Below are 17,230 nucleotides of genomic sequence, written 5' to 3' on the forward strand. Positions count from 1 at the left end.
GTCATTAGACATTATTATTACTTGGCAATTGATTGGGTTGTTGAATGATTTCAAGGGTTAGACCTACAGTTGATTCAACTCTCAAAATTCACTCTAATCACTCTCATTAGATATTAGAGTTCACAGCAATGAAGAACTTACATATATACATTAAAACCCACATGTTCAAGCAGTGGGATTTCCTAAATTATATGATTTCCTAGCATCAAGATTTCATGATTTTTCAAGCAAATTTCGTTGAAAGGAGACAACTACAACTAATTAACTCAACGTTGTTTCAGGCAACAATTTTGCTTTTCTATTTACCAGTTGAAAGAAGAAACGAGACAGCTGCAACTAATTACCTATATGTTCGTTCTGCTGGCAGGTGACAGCCTATCAAATATCTGTCCCGGCGTATAGCTAATTGAAATGCGACACACATTTCCAAATCAAAACATGGACCCGACATACAACATATACATAGAAATATAGAGGCATGGCATCTCTATAATGCAGTCCAGAGAAAAAACAAAAACAGAAAGGGGAAAAGTATCAAATCCCTGTTTAATGTAGAAGGACATTCTTAAAGAGTAAAAACAGAGTGTCCCTTATAGGAAATACAGCTTCCCTACTAGACATATTTCACGGATTTCATTGGCATGTGTTAAAAAACATTACACTGCATCTTTCCATATATGATTTCCTAGCATCAAGATTTCATGATTTTTTAAGCAAATTTCGTTGAAAGGAGACAACGACAACTAACTAACTCAACGTTGTTTCAGGCAACAATTTTGCTATTCTATTACCAGTTGAAAGAAGAAACGAGACAGCTGCAACTAATTAGCTGTATGTTCGTTCTGCTGTCAGGTGACAGCCTATCAAATATCTGTCCCGATGTATTTCATATAGTTAATTGAAATGCGACAGACATTTCCAAATCAAAACATGGATTCGACATACAAAATATACATAGAAATACAAAGGCATGGCATCTCTATAATGCCTTCAAGAGAAAAAACAAAAGCTGAAAGGGGAGAAGTATTAAGTCCCTGTTTAATGTAAAAAGACATTTAAGAGTAAAAACAGAGTGTCCCTTATAGGAAATACAGCTTCCCTACTAGACATATTTCACGGATTTCATTCGCATGTGTTAAAAAACATTATACTGCAGCTTTCCATGAAGACAGAGGGGGTGTTTCTGAGTTCATCCATGTGGTGTTCATGTCACCATATCGATCTCCAAATACACCAGCTGAGGACACCAAATCTTCTACTTCCTTCATCTCCAAGGGTGTGAGCTCAACAGAAAGAGCACCTATGTTTTCTTCTAAGTTCTTCACTTTAGTTGTCCCAGGTATGGGTGCAACATCATTTCCCTGATGTTGCACCCAAGCAAGTGCCAGTTGGGAGGGGGAGCACCCTTTCTTTGAAGATATTTCACGTATTCCCTCGAATATAACCTTATTCTTTTCAAGATTCTCTTTACTAAACCTTGGCATAAACTGCACCAAAACAAACAAATAAAGTAGGTTAAAAATATGCCATAAAATCAAAGATATGTATTCAAGTTGATCCACACCTAGTCATCAGGAAATAGAAGAAAGAAAATGAAGATATGGAAAGGCTAAGTGAGCATGTATGATGCCTTTTCAAACAATATCTCTAGTTCATATAGCATGAACAAGAGTAAAAATGTAGAAAGCTTATGTGAATAAAATCAGCCATCTATCAAAGAACTAAAACTGTTCATAAAGCTAAAATGTACGAAGTAAGAATAAATGGATCCAAAATACCTTTCTGAAATCATCATCTTCTAAATTGTCAATTAACTTTGCTCCAGCAGACAGGAAACCCCGCCCTAGAGGGCTATATGGCACAATTCCAATACCAAGCTCCCTGCAATGAAATGTTTCATTTTCAGTTTGTAACTTATAATAGTAGGCAAATGGCCACATGGAAAATCTGAACTCCAAAACATCCTGTACCTGCAAGTTGGAATAATCTCTTCCTCTACATCTCTACTCCACAAGGACCACTCTAATTGAACTGCTGTTATAGGATGAACAGCGTGAGCTCTTCGAATTGTTGATGCAGAAGCCTCAGAAAGTCCAATGTATTTTATTTTCCCTTCTTCAACTAATTTTTTCAGTTCTCCAATCTGCAGTAGATAGATAAAACATGTCAGCAAACGATAGTTAAGCATATAAAATTGGAAATTAGAAAGGCAATACCAAGAAACACATAAATGAAGAGTTGATATGCAAGGGACCACTAAATTGACAAACTTGCTCCTGTTGAAATGAATACACATCCAGATCTGATCATGGTTTATGTTTTGATTTTAATAGTTTGCGTATGGACAAGCAGAGAAAAGTTGCCAACACCTTCCATAAAATAAGCTCAACTTTGTCTAGGTCCTAAAAGATTAGGGCTGATGTGCAGATTGAGTATACCACTTAAAAATGAACTTCCGAGACAACAACAGTTTTCTGCATCAATTAAGTATATTCCCAATTGTAAATGAAAACTGATAGTTTCCTCAGTTTCGAGCTCAGAATTTTACTAGAAGGAAATGCAGGAACGCCTTATACTTGCCATAAGCTAAGCGAACAAGTTTAACAAGGCATAAGACCTAAGCATTCAACTACTGAAATGGAAGAAGAAAAGGAAGCTCAGTGATCTGTAAACGTTTCAAAATCATAACCACAAAAGAAGCATCAACCTGTATAATGCATTTCTGCTCCAACCACTGCCCATCCCAAATAAAAAATGTGAGATGCCATCTATTACTTTTATCATAATTTTGTCAAACCACATCAAAAGAGTAGGCCAACAGATCAGAGGATAACATTGTATTTGTCTTGTAATCAAGAAACTTAATAGGTCAGCTCACTTTACTCCCCGACAATAAGACCACACAGTATGTAGTATGTCCGGTTGTAAGATTAATAATCTCAATATGTTACAAATGCATGATATCAGTAGTTATCCATAACAATAGGTCATGCTGCAGACTCATGTTGCTGGGAAAAGGGATATATATAGAGAGAGATGTGGGGCCATTTCTCACTGTTCATTGATTCTGTGAATAATTTGACCCTTTGGTCCCACTGCAGAATGATTCTGAACCAAGATTACAAGAAAAAATCTGAAAGAATTTTTTTCCTGATGACCTCCTAATTCTGTATGGATCAAACTAGAAAGTTAAAGCAGAATGTCCAATAGATGAAGCCAAAAAGTCTTAATGAATGTATACACTTCTAGGAGTTGAAACTAGCATACTATATAAAGGCTATAGCTTGTCAACCAATTCCATTCATTCTACCAAACTGAGTATATGCTCTAAAATAAACTTACCGTATCAAACCAAAATGTCGATATTTGTGTCATCCACAATGTTAATATCAGGGATCACTGTATCACTAAATGGAACATCAGTCAGGAGTTGATCTCATAAGAGAAGAGCGAGCAAAAAAAAAAATTGGAAGTTGCTTTGAGAAACATGCAATGAAGTCAAAGGCTGCACCTAATGACCTAGACATTCTTCAGATCCAATGGTAGGTCTAAAGGGTATCTATTTGGCAAAATCACCCAAGACTTGCACCCATCTCATCCGTTTTTCACCATCACATTCAGGTGAGGCAAACCATAGGGAGAATGGAACCCTGGTTGATGGCATAATTTTCTGTCGACCTCGCTACTGAACCAAGGCCCCAATGGTGAATTAGTGAGAAACTAGAGTATATGGGAGATTATTGTAGTTTTCCCACAAATAAATTAGAGTTATTGGGAGATATTTTCCTATTTCATAGAGTGCAACTCTTCATCACGCTTATCTATAGTACAAGTTAGGTTCTAATATAGTTTTAAAGGATGGTAAAAAATAGTAATTTTATGCTGACTTTTGTAGCTTGGCAGGGACTTTTAGTCTTGTGTCTTGATTAGAAAGACCTTGATTTGCCTCTTGAGGAGCTTGCATGCGACATGCAAAGTATGCAAGTGAGTTGTACACATGCGAATGCGTTACATATGACATGCATGAAATGAGCATGTAAAGCAAGCTAAATTTATGTCTTGTACTTTAGTTGAAGTAGAGAAAGCAAAAGATAGGATAGTTAACCAAAGTAATGTCACTTATCCTCAATTAACTTGACAAGCTAATTTTGGTCATCAATCTTAGCTTAGGAAAGTTTTAAATTTAGCCTAAAGTGAAGAGCTAAGACACAACAGCAACAGAAGATTGAGAGAGGCTTCATAGTGAGCATGTTGTAAAAATTTCTGTTTTCCCACCCCGGTTTTCAGTTTCTCCTTATTTTTCCCATGTAGTTAAATGCCCATTCCCATAACCATACATTTAACAGACTGAAAAAATAAATATTGCTGAAAACACAAATTCTGAAAATTTTTCAGAATGCTGGAAATTGCAGAATTAAAAATCAGCCATTAAAACACTGATATTTTTGGTCAACTTGACCCTGGAAAAACCCCCTACAACTTTTGGGGAAAACCAGTTTGAGAGCTCTTCTTTATTTCTGAAAATTGCCTTTTTACAGTGAGAATTATTCAGCAAAAAATCAGCAAGCAAATTTACAACTTATCTCCTTTCCCGTGCCTCACAGCAATCTGGAAATTACAGCAAACAGGACAGCAATAAATGTTGTACGGCCTCCGTTTTGTGTGCAGAAAAATCAGCAAACTGCTCCTCGATTTTTGTGCAAAAATCTGTCTTTCACTATGTGCTGAATCAGCTGTACAAATCTGCTCAACTGCTGCCTTGGAATGTGTGTCAAGCTGCTGTCTCCTTCTCCTCCCTGCTCAGAAATCTCTCTTGCTCTCTTACTCTCCTTCTCCCAATCTGCTCATGAAAGAATGAATGACCTTTTCCTCCTTTTCCTCCTTTAATATAACTCCAAGTGACTTTTGGGTGATCCAAGTGACTTTTGGGTGATCTCTAAATCCAATGGCTGAAATAGATTTAGATCAATGGCTGAGATTAAATGCTCATTTAAATCTCACTTTCTATTTTTTAATTCACCCCACTTTAATAAAGACCCACTTAGTCATTTATTTCCAAAGTCACTTTTCCTTTCTAATTTTTCATTTACTTTAAAATTAGACTTAGTAACTTTATCACTTAAAGTCACTTTTAAATTAGATTTAACTTTATAAAATTATAAAGTCACTTTAGGAGAAAAATTAAATTCTTTTGGACACTTTTCCCTAGGCCAAAGATCAAAGCCTAAGGGAACCACCTGTCCTCCGGTACCAAATTTCAACACTCCCTCTTACCGAGGAAGGTGTTCCTCACCACACCCATCTTGTTTCTGAAGTAGACATGCTTGCCCCGTGGTAAGGCTTTGGTAAGAATATCTGCAACCTGCTCATCAGTGGAAATACACTCAAGTTTCACAACTCCCTTCTGAACATAGTCTCTGATGAAATGATATCTGATCCCGATATGCTTTGACCTGTCATGAAATACTGGATTCTCCGTGAGTTTAATGCAACTCCGATTATCACAGTAAATCACTGAAGGTCTCAACGACTGACCAAATAAGCCAAACAACATCTTGCAAAGCCAGATAGCCTCACAACTAGCTAGACTGGCTGCCATATACTCTGCTTCCGCTGAACTCAGTGCTACTGACTGCTGCTTCCGGCTGAACCATGACACTACTGCTGAACCCAACCCAAAACAACACCCTGAAGTGCTCTTCCTATCAGAAGCACAACCTGCCCAATCAGAATCAGTGTAGCCTGCCAATCTCACTCCATCTCCCTGCCTGTAGTCCAGACCATAATCCACTGTCCCCTGCAAGTACCGCAAAATGTGTTTTGCAGCCACCCAGTGAACATTCCTAGGCTCACACATAAACTGACTCATCGTGTTGACTGCAAAACAGATATCTGGTCTAGTGTTGACCAAATACATCAAGGAACCAATCAGCTGCCTGTACAATGTGGGATCCACCAACTCGGAATCCGAAGCATGAAGCTTCTTCCAGTTGGTGATCATCGGTGTCGACATGGGTCTACAATCCTCCATGTGGAATCTGCTAAGGATGTCCACAATATACTTCCCCTGCCCCAGGAAGAAATGCCCCTCCTCCTGCCACACCTCCAAACCCAAAAAGTAATGCATCAAACCGATGTCCTTCATCTCAAACTCCGCCGCAAAATCTCTCTTGCAGTGCTCTATGAGTCTCTCTGCACCTGTAATGATCAAGTCATCCACATACAGCACCAAAATGAGAGGCTCCTCACCAATCACAATAAAGTAAAGGTTCGGATCTGCCTCACTCTTTGTGAAACCCATCCCCTGCAAGTATGCATCTATCCTGGAGTACCAAGCTCTGGGAGCTTGCTTCAGGCCATAAAGGGCCTTCTTCAATCTGCACACATGGGACTCCTTCCCATGCACCTCAAAGCCCTGTGGCTGCTCAATGTACACCTCCTCCTGTATGAAGCCATTGAGAAATGCGATCTTCACATCCATCTGGTGGATCTTCCAACCCATCTCTGCTGCTATCGATATAATGGAGCGGATCGAAGTATATCGAGCCACAGGAGCGAAGGTCTCCTCATAATCAACTCCCTCTACCTGGGAGAACCCTCTAGCCACAAACCTCGCTTTGAATTTCTCAATGCTGCCATCTGCAGCATGCTTTACCTTGTAAAGCCATCTGGTAGTAACCACGGATTTGCCCTCAGGCCTCGGCACCACCTCCCAAACATCATTCTTCATGATAGAAGAATACTCCTCCTGCATGGCCTCTCTCCAGACCTGCTGGCTAGCTGCCTCCTCATAGCTAGAAGGCTCAGAGTCAACGATGCTGGTAACCATCGCCATATAGCTACAAAACCTCTCAGGTGGTCTACTCTATCTGACCGGCCTCTTCGGCTCAGCAACAGATGTGGCATCTCTCAAGGTGTCTTGAAGCCACTTGGGCTTCCTCTTCCCTGAGCGCACTTCTCCCACTGGAGAATGAAACTCCTCATCATCATCATCAGTAGCCTGAACTCCTGACTGCCTGTCTGTTGTCCTCCTGCCTGCACCTGAATCTGTAGAAGCTGAGGTACCGTGTGAACTGTCCATCAATGGACTCCCTAGTGAACTGCTTTGTGAACTGCTCTGCATGCTGCCCGGAGCCCCACCCCTCTGGCTCGGCGAGCCACTGCTCACTGATGGACCTGACATCCTCATAGATGTACCTCCGGATCCTCCTGATCCCTGCCCACTGGATCCCTGCGACTGACTCAACTGCTGCTGAGGGTCTGGCTGATCCAGATACTCTAACTCCCGTGACCTCCTAAAGGCCCTGTCCTCCTCGAACTTCACATCCCGTCTAACAACAACTCTCCTCTGTGCAGGAATGTAAATCCGAAAGGCCTTTGAGGTCTCACTGTAGCCCACAAAGATACCCTTCTCTGCGGTGGGCTCTAGTTTGGTCCTCTTCTCCTTGGGTATATAGGAGTATGTTATGCATCCAAAGATATGAAGATGACTAATATCAGGCTTCTTCCCAGAGAAAGCCTCCTCCGGAGTCATGTGCCCCAAGGCACGATGCGGACTCCTGTTCTGCAAGTAAACAGTTGTGTTGCAGGCCTCTGCCCACAAGAACAATGGCAACCCCTGATCATGTAACATGGCTTTGGCAGCCCCTATGATGGATCTGTTCTTCCTCTCTGCAACCCCATTCTGCTGGGGGTTGTAAGGAACAGTGAACTCCCTCCTAATGCCTGCCTCCGCACAATAGTCAACAAACTCTCCAAGGATGTACTCTCCTCCATTGTCCGACCTCAAGGACTTGATCTTTCGACCTATCTGAGTCTCCACAAGAGCTCTGAACTCCTGAAACCGCTTGAAGACCTCACTCTTGGTCTTCAAAAAATAAATCCAGGTCCTCCTGGAGTGATCATCAATGAATAAAACATAGTACTCATATCCACTCAAGGAAACATGAGACATCCGACCGCTCACGTCGGAATGAATCAAATCAAGTATCCCAGTCGCTCTGCTGTCACTACTGGGAAAAGGGGATTTGGCAAACTTGCCCATCGCACAACCTCTAAAAGTATCAAAGTGATCAATACTGAAATCTGGCACACCTGTAGTGATCTCCCGCAATGTCCTCAAGGCTCCATGATACATATGTCCCATCCTGCGGTGCCAAATCTCACACAGCTCAGAACTGCTAGCTCTGCTGTCGGTACCACTGCTCAATGCCAAAAGGGGCTGGAATGCAAACTTGTACACCTTTGCATGGCGTACCCCTATCACTCTAGCTGAATCAGCTGGAGTGTCCCTGGGATACATCAACACCTGTCCTCCCCTGAACAATACCTCATATCCTCTGTCCTCCAAAGCTAAGACGGATATGAGGTTCTTCCTCATCCCTGGCACATAAAGAACCTCTGACACCTTCAAGGGAGGTTTGGACTCCCTCTAAAATGTCACTGTCCCCACCCCGACTGCTCTAACAACTCTGTCATCACCGAGTACTACCTCAATATCAGTGCCACTCTCTGAAAGCTCTGAGAAGTACTCACGGACTCCTGTCATGTGACGTGAAGCTCCACTGTCCACATACCAGATACCGGTAGATGCTCCGCTAATCGAGGGAAAAGCATGCTCCCTCTGAACCTGTGTGGCAGGTGATCCTGCACTAGAGGACTCACATGTAGTGAACGCAAACTCCCGATCAAAACGACCAGCAAAGTCCTCAATCTCTGCTGAAGCTGCCACGTCCTGGTTCTTCCCCTTCTTCTTCTTCTTCTCTGGACACACAACTGCATAGTGTCCCATCTTTTGACAATTCCAACACTTCACTTTGGAATAGTCCTTCTGTGTGTTCCCCTGTTTACCTTTACCTTTGCCTTTGCCCCCACCACTGCTTGTGGAAGCCTGCTTCTTCCCTTTGCCTTTCTTGCCTCCTGCCACCAGTGCTACATCCTCATCCTGCTCAACTGGCTTGGCTGCCCCAAGCTGACCTTTCCTGATCTCTATCTGAATGCAATCATCCCAAAACCTCTCCCATGTGGGAAGGGTCTCACGTGCACAAACACCATCAGCAAAGTTCAACCATGAACGGGGGAGGCCATTCACTGCAATCCGCACCAACTCAGTGGATGGAATGGCCTCTCCAATCGCTGCCAACTCATCTCTCACATTGGTAATCTTTGTGAGATATCCAGCTGCACTATCATTCCCCATATTAATGTTCTTCAGCTTCTCCTTCAAGACCATCTTCCGGTTCTCATTGGTACTCTGGTAGAGATTGGACAATGCTGTCCACATCTCATGGGCATTGCTCTTTCCTCTCACATGAGGAATGCAATGGTCTTTGATTCCGTCTAGAATCAGCCTCTTACCCTTATTGTTCTTATTTTTATACTCAGCCAACTGAGTAACATCAGTGGGCACAACAACAGGGTTCTGTGCGGTATGCACCATGATATCCCAGACTTCTGCCTCCTCAAAGATACTCTGCATTCTCTCCTTCCAAACGCTATAATTTATATGCCCATCCAGCCTATCCTCCACCCTCAATCCCAATGACATCCTGCTGTCCTAAAACTGAAAAATAGCACTGTTGTAGTAAAGATAAAACTGTTGTTTATGAAAAAATCAGCTTGCTGGAATTTTCTGAGTGAAAAATCAGCAACTGTAATTTTTCCTTTTGCTGTCCCAAACTGCCCTTCAGCACTCAAGCTCTGATACCATGTAAAAATTTCTGTTTTCCCACCCCGGTTTTCAGTTTCTCCTTATTTTTCCCATGTAGTTAAATGCCCATTCCCATAACCATAAATTTAACAGACTGAAAAAATAAATATTGTTGAAAACACAAATTCTGGAAATTTTTCAGAATGCTGGAAATTGCAGAATTAAAAATCAGCAATCAAAAACAGCCATTAAAACACATTAAAACACTAATATTTTTTGTCAACTTGACCCTAGAAAAACCCCCTACAACTCTTGGGGAAAACCAGTTTGAGAGCTCTTCTTTATTTCTGAAAATTGTCTTTTTACAGTGAGAATTATTCAGCAAAAAATCAGCAAGCAAATTTACAACTTATCTCCTTTCCCGTGCCTCATAGCAATCTGGAAATTACAGCAAACAGGACAGCAATAAATGTTGTACGGCCTCCGTTTTGTGTGCAGAAAAATCAGCAAACTGCTCCTCGATTTTTGTGCAAAAATCTGCCTTTCACTATGTGCTGAATCAGCTGTACAAATCTGCTCAACTGCTGCCTTGGAATGTGTGCCAAGCTGCTGTCTCCTTCTCCTCCCTGCTCAGAAATCGCTCTTGCTCTCTTGCTCTCCTTCTCCCAATCTGCTCATGAAAGAATGAATGATCTTTTCCTCCTTTTCCTCCTTTAATATAACTCCAAGTGACTTTTGGGTGATCCAAGTGACTTTTGGGTGATCTCTAAATCCAATGGCTGAAATAGATTTAGATCAATGGCTGAGATTAAATGCTCATTTAAATCTCACTTTCTATTTTTTAATTCACCCCACTTTAATAAAGACCCACTTAGTCATTTATTTCCAAAGTCACTTTTCCTTTCTAATTTTTCATTTACTTTAAAATTAGACTTAGTAACTTTATCACTTAAAGTCACTTTTAAATTAGATTTAACTTTATAAAATTATAAAGTCACTTTAGGAGAAAAATTAAATTCTTTTGGACACTTTTCCCTAGGCCAAAGATCAAAGCCTAAGGGAACCACCTGTCCTCCGGTACCAAATTTCAACACATGTGCTGGATCTGAGAGAGTGCAGAAAGGTTGGTGATCAGTTTTGTATTTTCTCAATTGGACCATTATCCCAAGACGGAAGCCGAAATAAGTTTCGTGATTAATTTATTAATGAAGAACTGTTGATTGAGCAAAAATCTGTTTGTGTATGTGATTCAGATTGAGTAATTTTGCTTCTGCTAAATATTTTTGTGTTAGGAACTTAGCTATGTATTCATTCAGTTGATAATTGCTCAAAACCGAATATTGGGTGCTGGGTTCGGGAAATTATAACACGATATCAAAGCACCAACTTTGAATCAATCTTGGAATTATAGGTGTTGTTGACCACATATTGTCAATAGTCCAGGGAAGTAGAAGGCAAGGATACGAAAAAAAATTCTAAGTTCAAAGTTATCAGCGAGTGCATTGTATCATTGTAAACCCAATTTCTGAAAGTTATATTATAAATGATGATAGTATGACCATTTAATTATGTACCAACACCTAAGTAAGCCTTTGATTTTGGCAATGCATTTCATCCTAAGAAGATTTTTAACCTCACCAAATTATGTGTGTTTATAAACAAAAATAGTATTCACCTAGATTGTCATTGATGTCAATATGGCAAAATTATAGGATACTAAATGATGATATGAAGCCAAGGAGAAGTAGAGCAGATCCGTGAAGAAACAGGAGCAAGAAACCATGAGGAGAAACCAGAGGAAAGCCAAGACAGTCAAGCCATTGGAGAGAATATCGGAAGTCATAGGAGCTATCAGAGCAGAGCTATCAAAGTAGAGAAGAGGTATTGAGGTGGTATTGGAAGCCACAGCAAAGCCAAGTAAGTGTAAGAGCGGAAGATTGAGGAGGAGCCATATCGGGAGTATCGCATGTAATATATGCCAAAGAAGAACTATCAGAATCCAAAGGAGTTAACAAAGGAGCCATATCAAACCAGAAAAGAGCAGAGGAGTATATAATATCAGCAAAAATCAAGAAATGGGTTAAAGTCAAAGTGAGGAGATGGATAAAGAGTGGATACACGTGGTAGTATTCCAAAAAGCAGGTTTGTAATAGTGGCAGTGGTTATTGGGTGGACGCTAGGCAGCAAGTGGTATTTAGAGGAGCTCCCCTAATTCCATTAACCGAGCGACATGTAGCACTCGGGTGGAGAGAGAAAACCACCTTTTTCAGGAGATTATTTCCCTTGCAAGTGGCTCACCCGAAATGCATGCAGGCCGTTGGATCTAGCGCAGGTTGATCGACGATGAAGGATCAACGGACGGTTTTTGGGTTGATCAGGTTAAGTCAGCACTGTTAGATCTGGAGAGAAGAGATCTACGGCGCAGTAAGCTTCCAATGGATTGTGTTGATCAGACCAAGTGTTGATCGCTGGATCTAAAACAAAAGAAATTGACGGTGCAGAACGAGGACCACTATTATAAAATGCCCTAATGTTATATCACGATATATACATATGGACCCAACGAGTATATTAACTACTGCTTAATATCATATCGCATCCGCTCCGTCGGCAGAAGGGAATTGGCCATGTTATGTGCAAACCTCCGATTGCGATAGAGTTGTATATAATATTGCATCCAGTAGGAGCAATTGGCCATCAGCGATGGTATAGGCACGACTTATAAAAGACCTCCAAAAAGTTGCAATTGCTATTGGATAGTGACGTGGCATGTGGGACCTCTCTGTTGGTACAGCCTCTCAAATGAAATCCTCCGTAAATAATGATAGAGTCTATTGTATAAATATTAAAGAAAAAAGGGCTTCTAATATTTTTTAATATGCAACATTTCTTTGTAATTCAGCCTCTCTTCTGAATTTTCGTGTCTTGTGAGTATTGGAACACTCGAATAGATAGAGGAAGCCATGGACCGAGAAGCTGAAGAATCAAGCGAACATAGATGGACGAGCAAGCGCAAAGGAAGCTAAAGCAACCGAAGGAGGGAAGCCAAAAGGTCAAGCAAGCGTTGAGGAAGCCAAAGGTCGAAAGAGTGTTGAGGAAGCCGAAGCTCAAGCGAGCAAGGAGGAAGCCAAAGGTCAGCATATCAGGCTTATATAACAGAGGAAAAAAAAAGTGGTTGTGGTTGGCGAACTAGAAGAAAGGAGCAAGTTGTAGGTCCAGTAGGACAAAAAAGGGCTGAAGGTCCAGCAAGACAAGAGGACGCTGACGGGACGAACAACTTTGTTGATCGGGCTAACCTGTGAAAGGCTCAGACCAGTGATGAATTAATCAGGTACATAACACAACCTGAAGAACAATTTTGTGGAAACATAAATAAAGTTTCATTTGATATCGCTTGAAGGGAACAGTAGGCAGCACTAGTAGTGAAGCATATGTGAATTTATTTCTGGGAAGTAAGAGATTGCAATAGCAAGAACAGTGTGCAGTAGTTGTGTTGGAAGCATTCACTGTGACAGTGAGAACAGAGGCTTGAAACAAAGAGTTGGTTCTTGTGCAAAGCTTAGTGCAGCTAATACTAACTCACTAAAGCTGTGTGGAGACATTATCAGAGATCATGATGGCTATTTGATATTATCATGAGATAACTTTTGCAGACTCCGTGTGGACATTATGAAGAGTTGTAAAGACTTCTTCATATGAAGACTGGTTGCCATTGATGATGTAGCATGGAGACTACAGTGAAGCTGTAAACAGACAGAATTCAGTAAAGAAGAGTTTTGGGAGCAAAACATTACTATCAAACATGCCTTGACAAGACTGGGTCAGATCCCTTGGGGTTGGTGCCTCAGAAGTTGGAAGGATTAGTGTCCTTGGAGTTGGTGCTCCTATATCCAAGGTTGGTGCCTTGACAACAGAGGGTTGGTGCCTCAGAAGTTGGAAGGATTGGTGTCCTTGGAGTTGGTGTTCCTATATCCAAGTTTGGTGTCTTGACAGCAGAGGGTTGGAGCCCTTGAGGTTGGTGCCTCAGAACTGGAAGGATTGGTGTCCTGGGAGTTGGTGCTCCTAAGTCCAAGGTTGGTGCCTTGACAAAATAGAGTTGGATCTTTGGAGGTTGGAGCCTCACAAAAATCCAAGTTGGTGCTTGGCAACAGATTGGAACCATATATATATTGTATCTATTTTATTGCAAAGATTATATTAATAAAAGCATTTATTCTTGTTGTTCATCTTGTGTTCTAAATATAAATGTTTTAACTGGTAAAATAACAGTTGAAAAGAAATATTGATTTACCCCCCCTTCAATATTTCCAACAAATAATCAACAGAGTTTTTCTTCCAACTTAAACCCCAAAGCTAGAGCAGAATTCATTGACAATGTCTTAGGTAAGTCCTATTATTAGATCGAGTCTTTGTAAAAGTGTGTTTGGGAATAATTTAAGCACATCTGGCTAAATTATTTTATTACAAACCACTTGGTCTATACTAGATCATATTGAGTCGTAGATTTGGGTAAAGTCGTGAGGGTCTATATGTGAAGGTGTATTCCCCCTTTAAGGGTTGAATTAATTGTAATTTGTACTATCTCGATGTAAAAATTATTTTTGTGCATGGTCCCTCAAGGCTCATACTTAGACACCATGGTTAAAATATTCGAGGGTAGAAAAAATATTAATCCTCTCTAGTGTCAATTAATTAATTTTTCTAGCTAAATTAAATTAAAATCCTAGGCCAGAAAATTAATTAATTTTGAGTCAAAAATAATTATAGAGAAATTTATCTCTCCAAGTGGAAAATTCGTGGGTCAAGGGAAAGTCAATTTTTGGAGGTCCCCCACCAAGGAAAAAATGGATATTTTAAGAAAATTTGAGCCCTTGGACCTTGGTGGTTAAGTCAAAGTCAATTTTTTGAGGAAATTAATCCAAAATATTAATTTTTGGATTAATTAAAAGTGGATTTTAAGAAAAATTCGAATTTTCCTCAAAATTAAAAATTCGATGGTGGAGATTAAAAGATGATCAAGTTATTTTCAATGTTCGAGATTATTTTGACGGGGATCAAGCCAATTAGTCATTATTTTCCACTTGGAGGGATTTCTCTATTGGATATCTTTGGACAAGGTGAAATTTTTTGTACTGGGCTACATCTCTGTTGGGAACATTTTTTTCATAATAGAAAGACTTTGGGGTTCAGTTCATGGTGTTCTTCTTCTACTGATCTATGGTATGTGTTAGTTATGTGTGATCCTATATTGTGTTGAATAGTTTTAATAAATTATTATTTCATTTGTTAGTGACTATATTGCGGGGGACCTCTCCCCCCCCCCCATCCCAGTCCCAATCCGCGCTCTGCGCCGGAGTGACTCGGGAGAGGGTCGCGAACGCTAAAAAACATTTCGCTCCCTACTTTTTCGGGAGCGTTTTGTCTTTTTTGCAATTTTTTATTTTTTTGTAGTAATGTTCGAAATGCATTTTCTTTTAAGAAACAAATAATTTTTGAGTGGGGCAACTTAATGATCAAGTCTAGGCCCTAGTATTGATATACTATTCATGGTAATGTTAAATTCTTAAAATAAAAGTGACATTTTCCTTAATCTTCATTTTCATCCTTTCATCCTTTTACTTAAATTTTTAACATTACCATGAAATGACTCAGGATGTTTGAGAGTGGTTTTGGCCTCATTGGATTTCATATGGAGAAAGTAGAATTTTAGATTTCATCCAAAATCCAACAGACTTATCAGTTTTTCAGGATTTCAGGATTGGGGGATTGCAATGTTTCCATTGAATTTTGTCATGTATTAGGGTATCGAACTCGTATTTAATCACGAGCACCAATCCCTCTATGTACCTTGATGTTAGTGACATTGGTTGTCGAACTCCTCTATCATGACCCTCCTAAAAATGTACGCATCACTCAAACAAAATCTTGACTTGACATGCTATGTTTTTTCTATCTTATGTTAATGCTTAAAGGCTAAGTCACTTGACACAAGGATTCAGGATTCGTGGTGTCGGATTCAGACACGTTGACCCCCCGGAATAGGACACATAGGATTTGTTACATATTATTTTATTAAAAAAATATAGATATATATATATATATATATATATATATTAAAAATTAGATATTTCTTACACAAATTTTAATTAATGATACAAATTTATTGATTTCAAACATAGATCTTCATCTATAGCTATTAGCATGCATAGTACATACAAAATTCAAATGCATGTCAGTGGTACTGGTCACATAAATCATAATTCATAATTCATAACTGAAAAACAACTTACAACTACAAGATAGTAAGATAAACACACTGACAACTGTAGTTTTCTCATTAAGTCATCAAATCAAAATGTGTTACATAGGTAGTGCTGGTGCAATGCCAATGGCAAATTGAAATAGAAAATATAAAACAACTATAGGTATACAAGCCGCAAGGCATCAATCATCATTAGAATCAGCATCAATGTCCTCATCATCATGGTCCCCACTGCTTTCCTCTGCATCTTCCTCCTCCCCTGTATCCATAGTCGCCTCTGCATTTGCTGGTGTGGAGGATGACCCCTCTAAGTCATCAAATCTAACAAGCTCTAGCACTGGATAATTGAGATCCATGTTGGCCAATGTCAACTCAACACTGGTGTCCAGACCCATATCATCAGGAACAGTGTTAATTGGGAGCAGGAGCGAAAGCGGGGAGTGGGAGCAAAAACAGGAGTGGGAGCGACATTTTCAGAAGCTCCTGGTTTGGCACTCTTCATTAAATACCCTAATACATGACAAAATTCAATGGAAACATTGCAATCCCCCAATCCTAAAATCCTTAAAAACTAATAAGTCTACTAGATTTTGAATGAAATCTAAAATTCTACTTTCTCCATATGAAATCCAATGAGGCCGCAAGCACTCTCAAACATCCTGAGTCATTTCATGGTAATGTTAAAAATTTAAGTAAAAGGATGAAAATGAAGATTAAGGAGAATGTCACTTTTACTTTAAGAATTTAACATTACCATAAATAGCATATCAATACTAGGGCCTAGACTTGATCATGAAGTTGCCAAAACGCTTGCCAAATGAAAATATGAGTGGCTGTAATGACCAAATGCGGCCTTTTCATACCCGCGCAATTCACTTTTTGAGCCTAGCGAGTCCTAGAAAACAAGACACGATTCCCAAAATCATGACATGCTGAGAAAATCGTGACACGCAGTCGGATTCGACGTGTCAAAAAAGGACACGACATGTCATGGGTTTTGGACATGAATCTAGCGAGAATCACGTCGGACACGATGGATTCGGGATTCATGGGGCCTATAGGACGAATCTGGTTTCATAGCTTAGAGGGTGATATTAATGACAAAGATCCCTATACAGATACAGAGGTAATGACAAAGATACCTCTGGATATTAATGCTTAGAGGTTGATATTAATCACAAAGATCCCTATACAGATACAGAGGTCATGACAAAGATACCAATGGATATTAATGCTTAGAGGGTGATATTAATGACAAAGATCCTGATTTTCCAACAAGAATAAAAAATTAGACATTTCTCGTGGTGGCAAGAGGCCCA

At 40.0% G+C, this 17,230-nt stretch overlaps 1 protein-coding gene across 2 annotated transcripts in view; it reads right to left on the minus strand.

Annotated features, from left to right (window-relative positions):
• Positions 1-758: 758 nt before the first annotated feature.
• LOC149185595 (putative aldo-keto reductase 2) overlaps positions 759-17,230 on the minus strand; it is a 125,583-nt gene continuing 109,111 nt past the window's right edge. For both annotated transcript variants that reach the window (XM_089410736.1, XM_089410735.1), the window contains exons 3-5: positions 1,971-2,143; positions 1,779-1,881; positions 759-1,487 (exon numbers count right to left, since the gene is read on the minus strand). In XM_089410736.1, the coding sequence (XP_089266862.1) occupies positions 1,146-1,487; positions 1,779-1,881; positions 1,971-2,143 (618 nt within the window). In that variant the 3' untranslated portion in view covers positions 759-1,145. The remainder of the gene's footprint in view (positions 1,488-1,778; positions 1,882-1,970; positions 2,144-17,230) is intronic.

This window comes from Pinus tabuliformis, chromosome 3_1, assembly GCF_031772625.1.
Source record: "Pinus tabuliformis cultivar Carrire ecotype Pingquan chromosome 3_1, CPIR1, whole genome shotgun sequence".
Lineage (NCBI taxonomy): Eukaryota > Viridiplantae > Streptophyta > Pinopsida > Pinales > Pinaceae > Pinus > Pinus tabuliformis.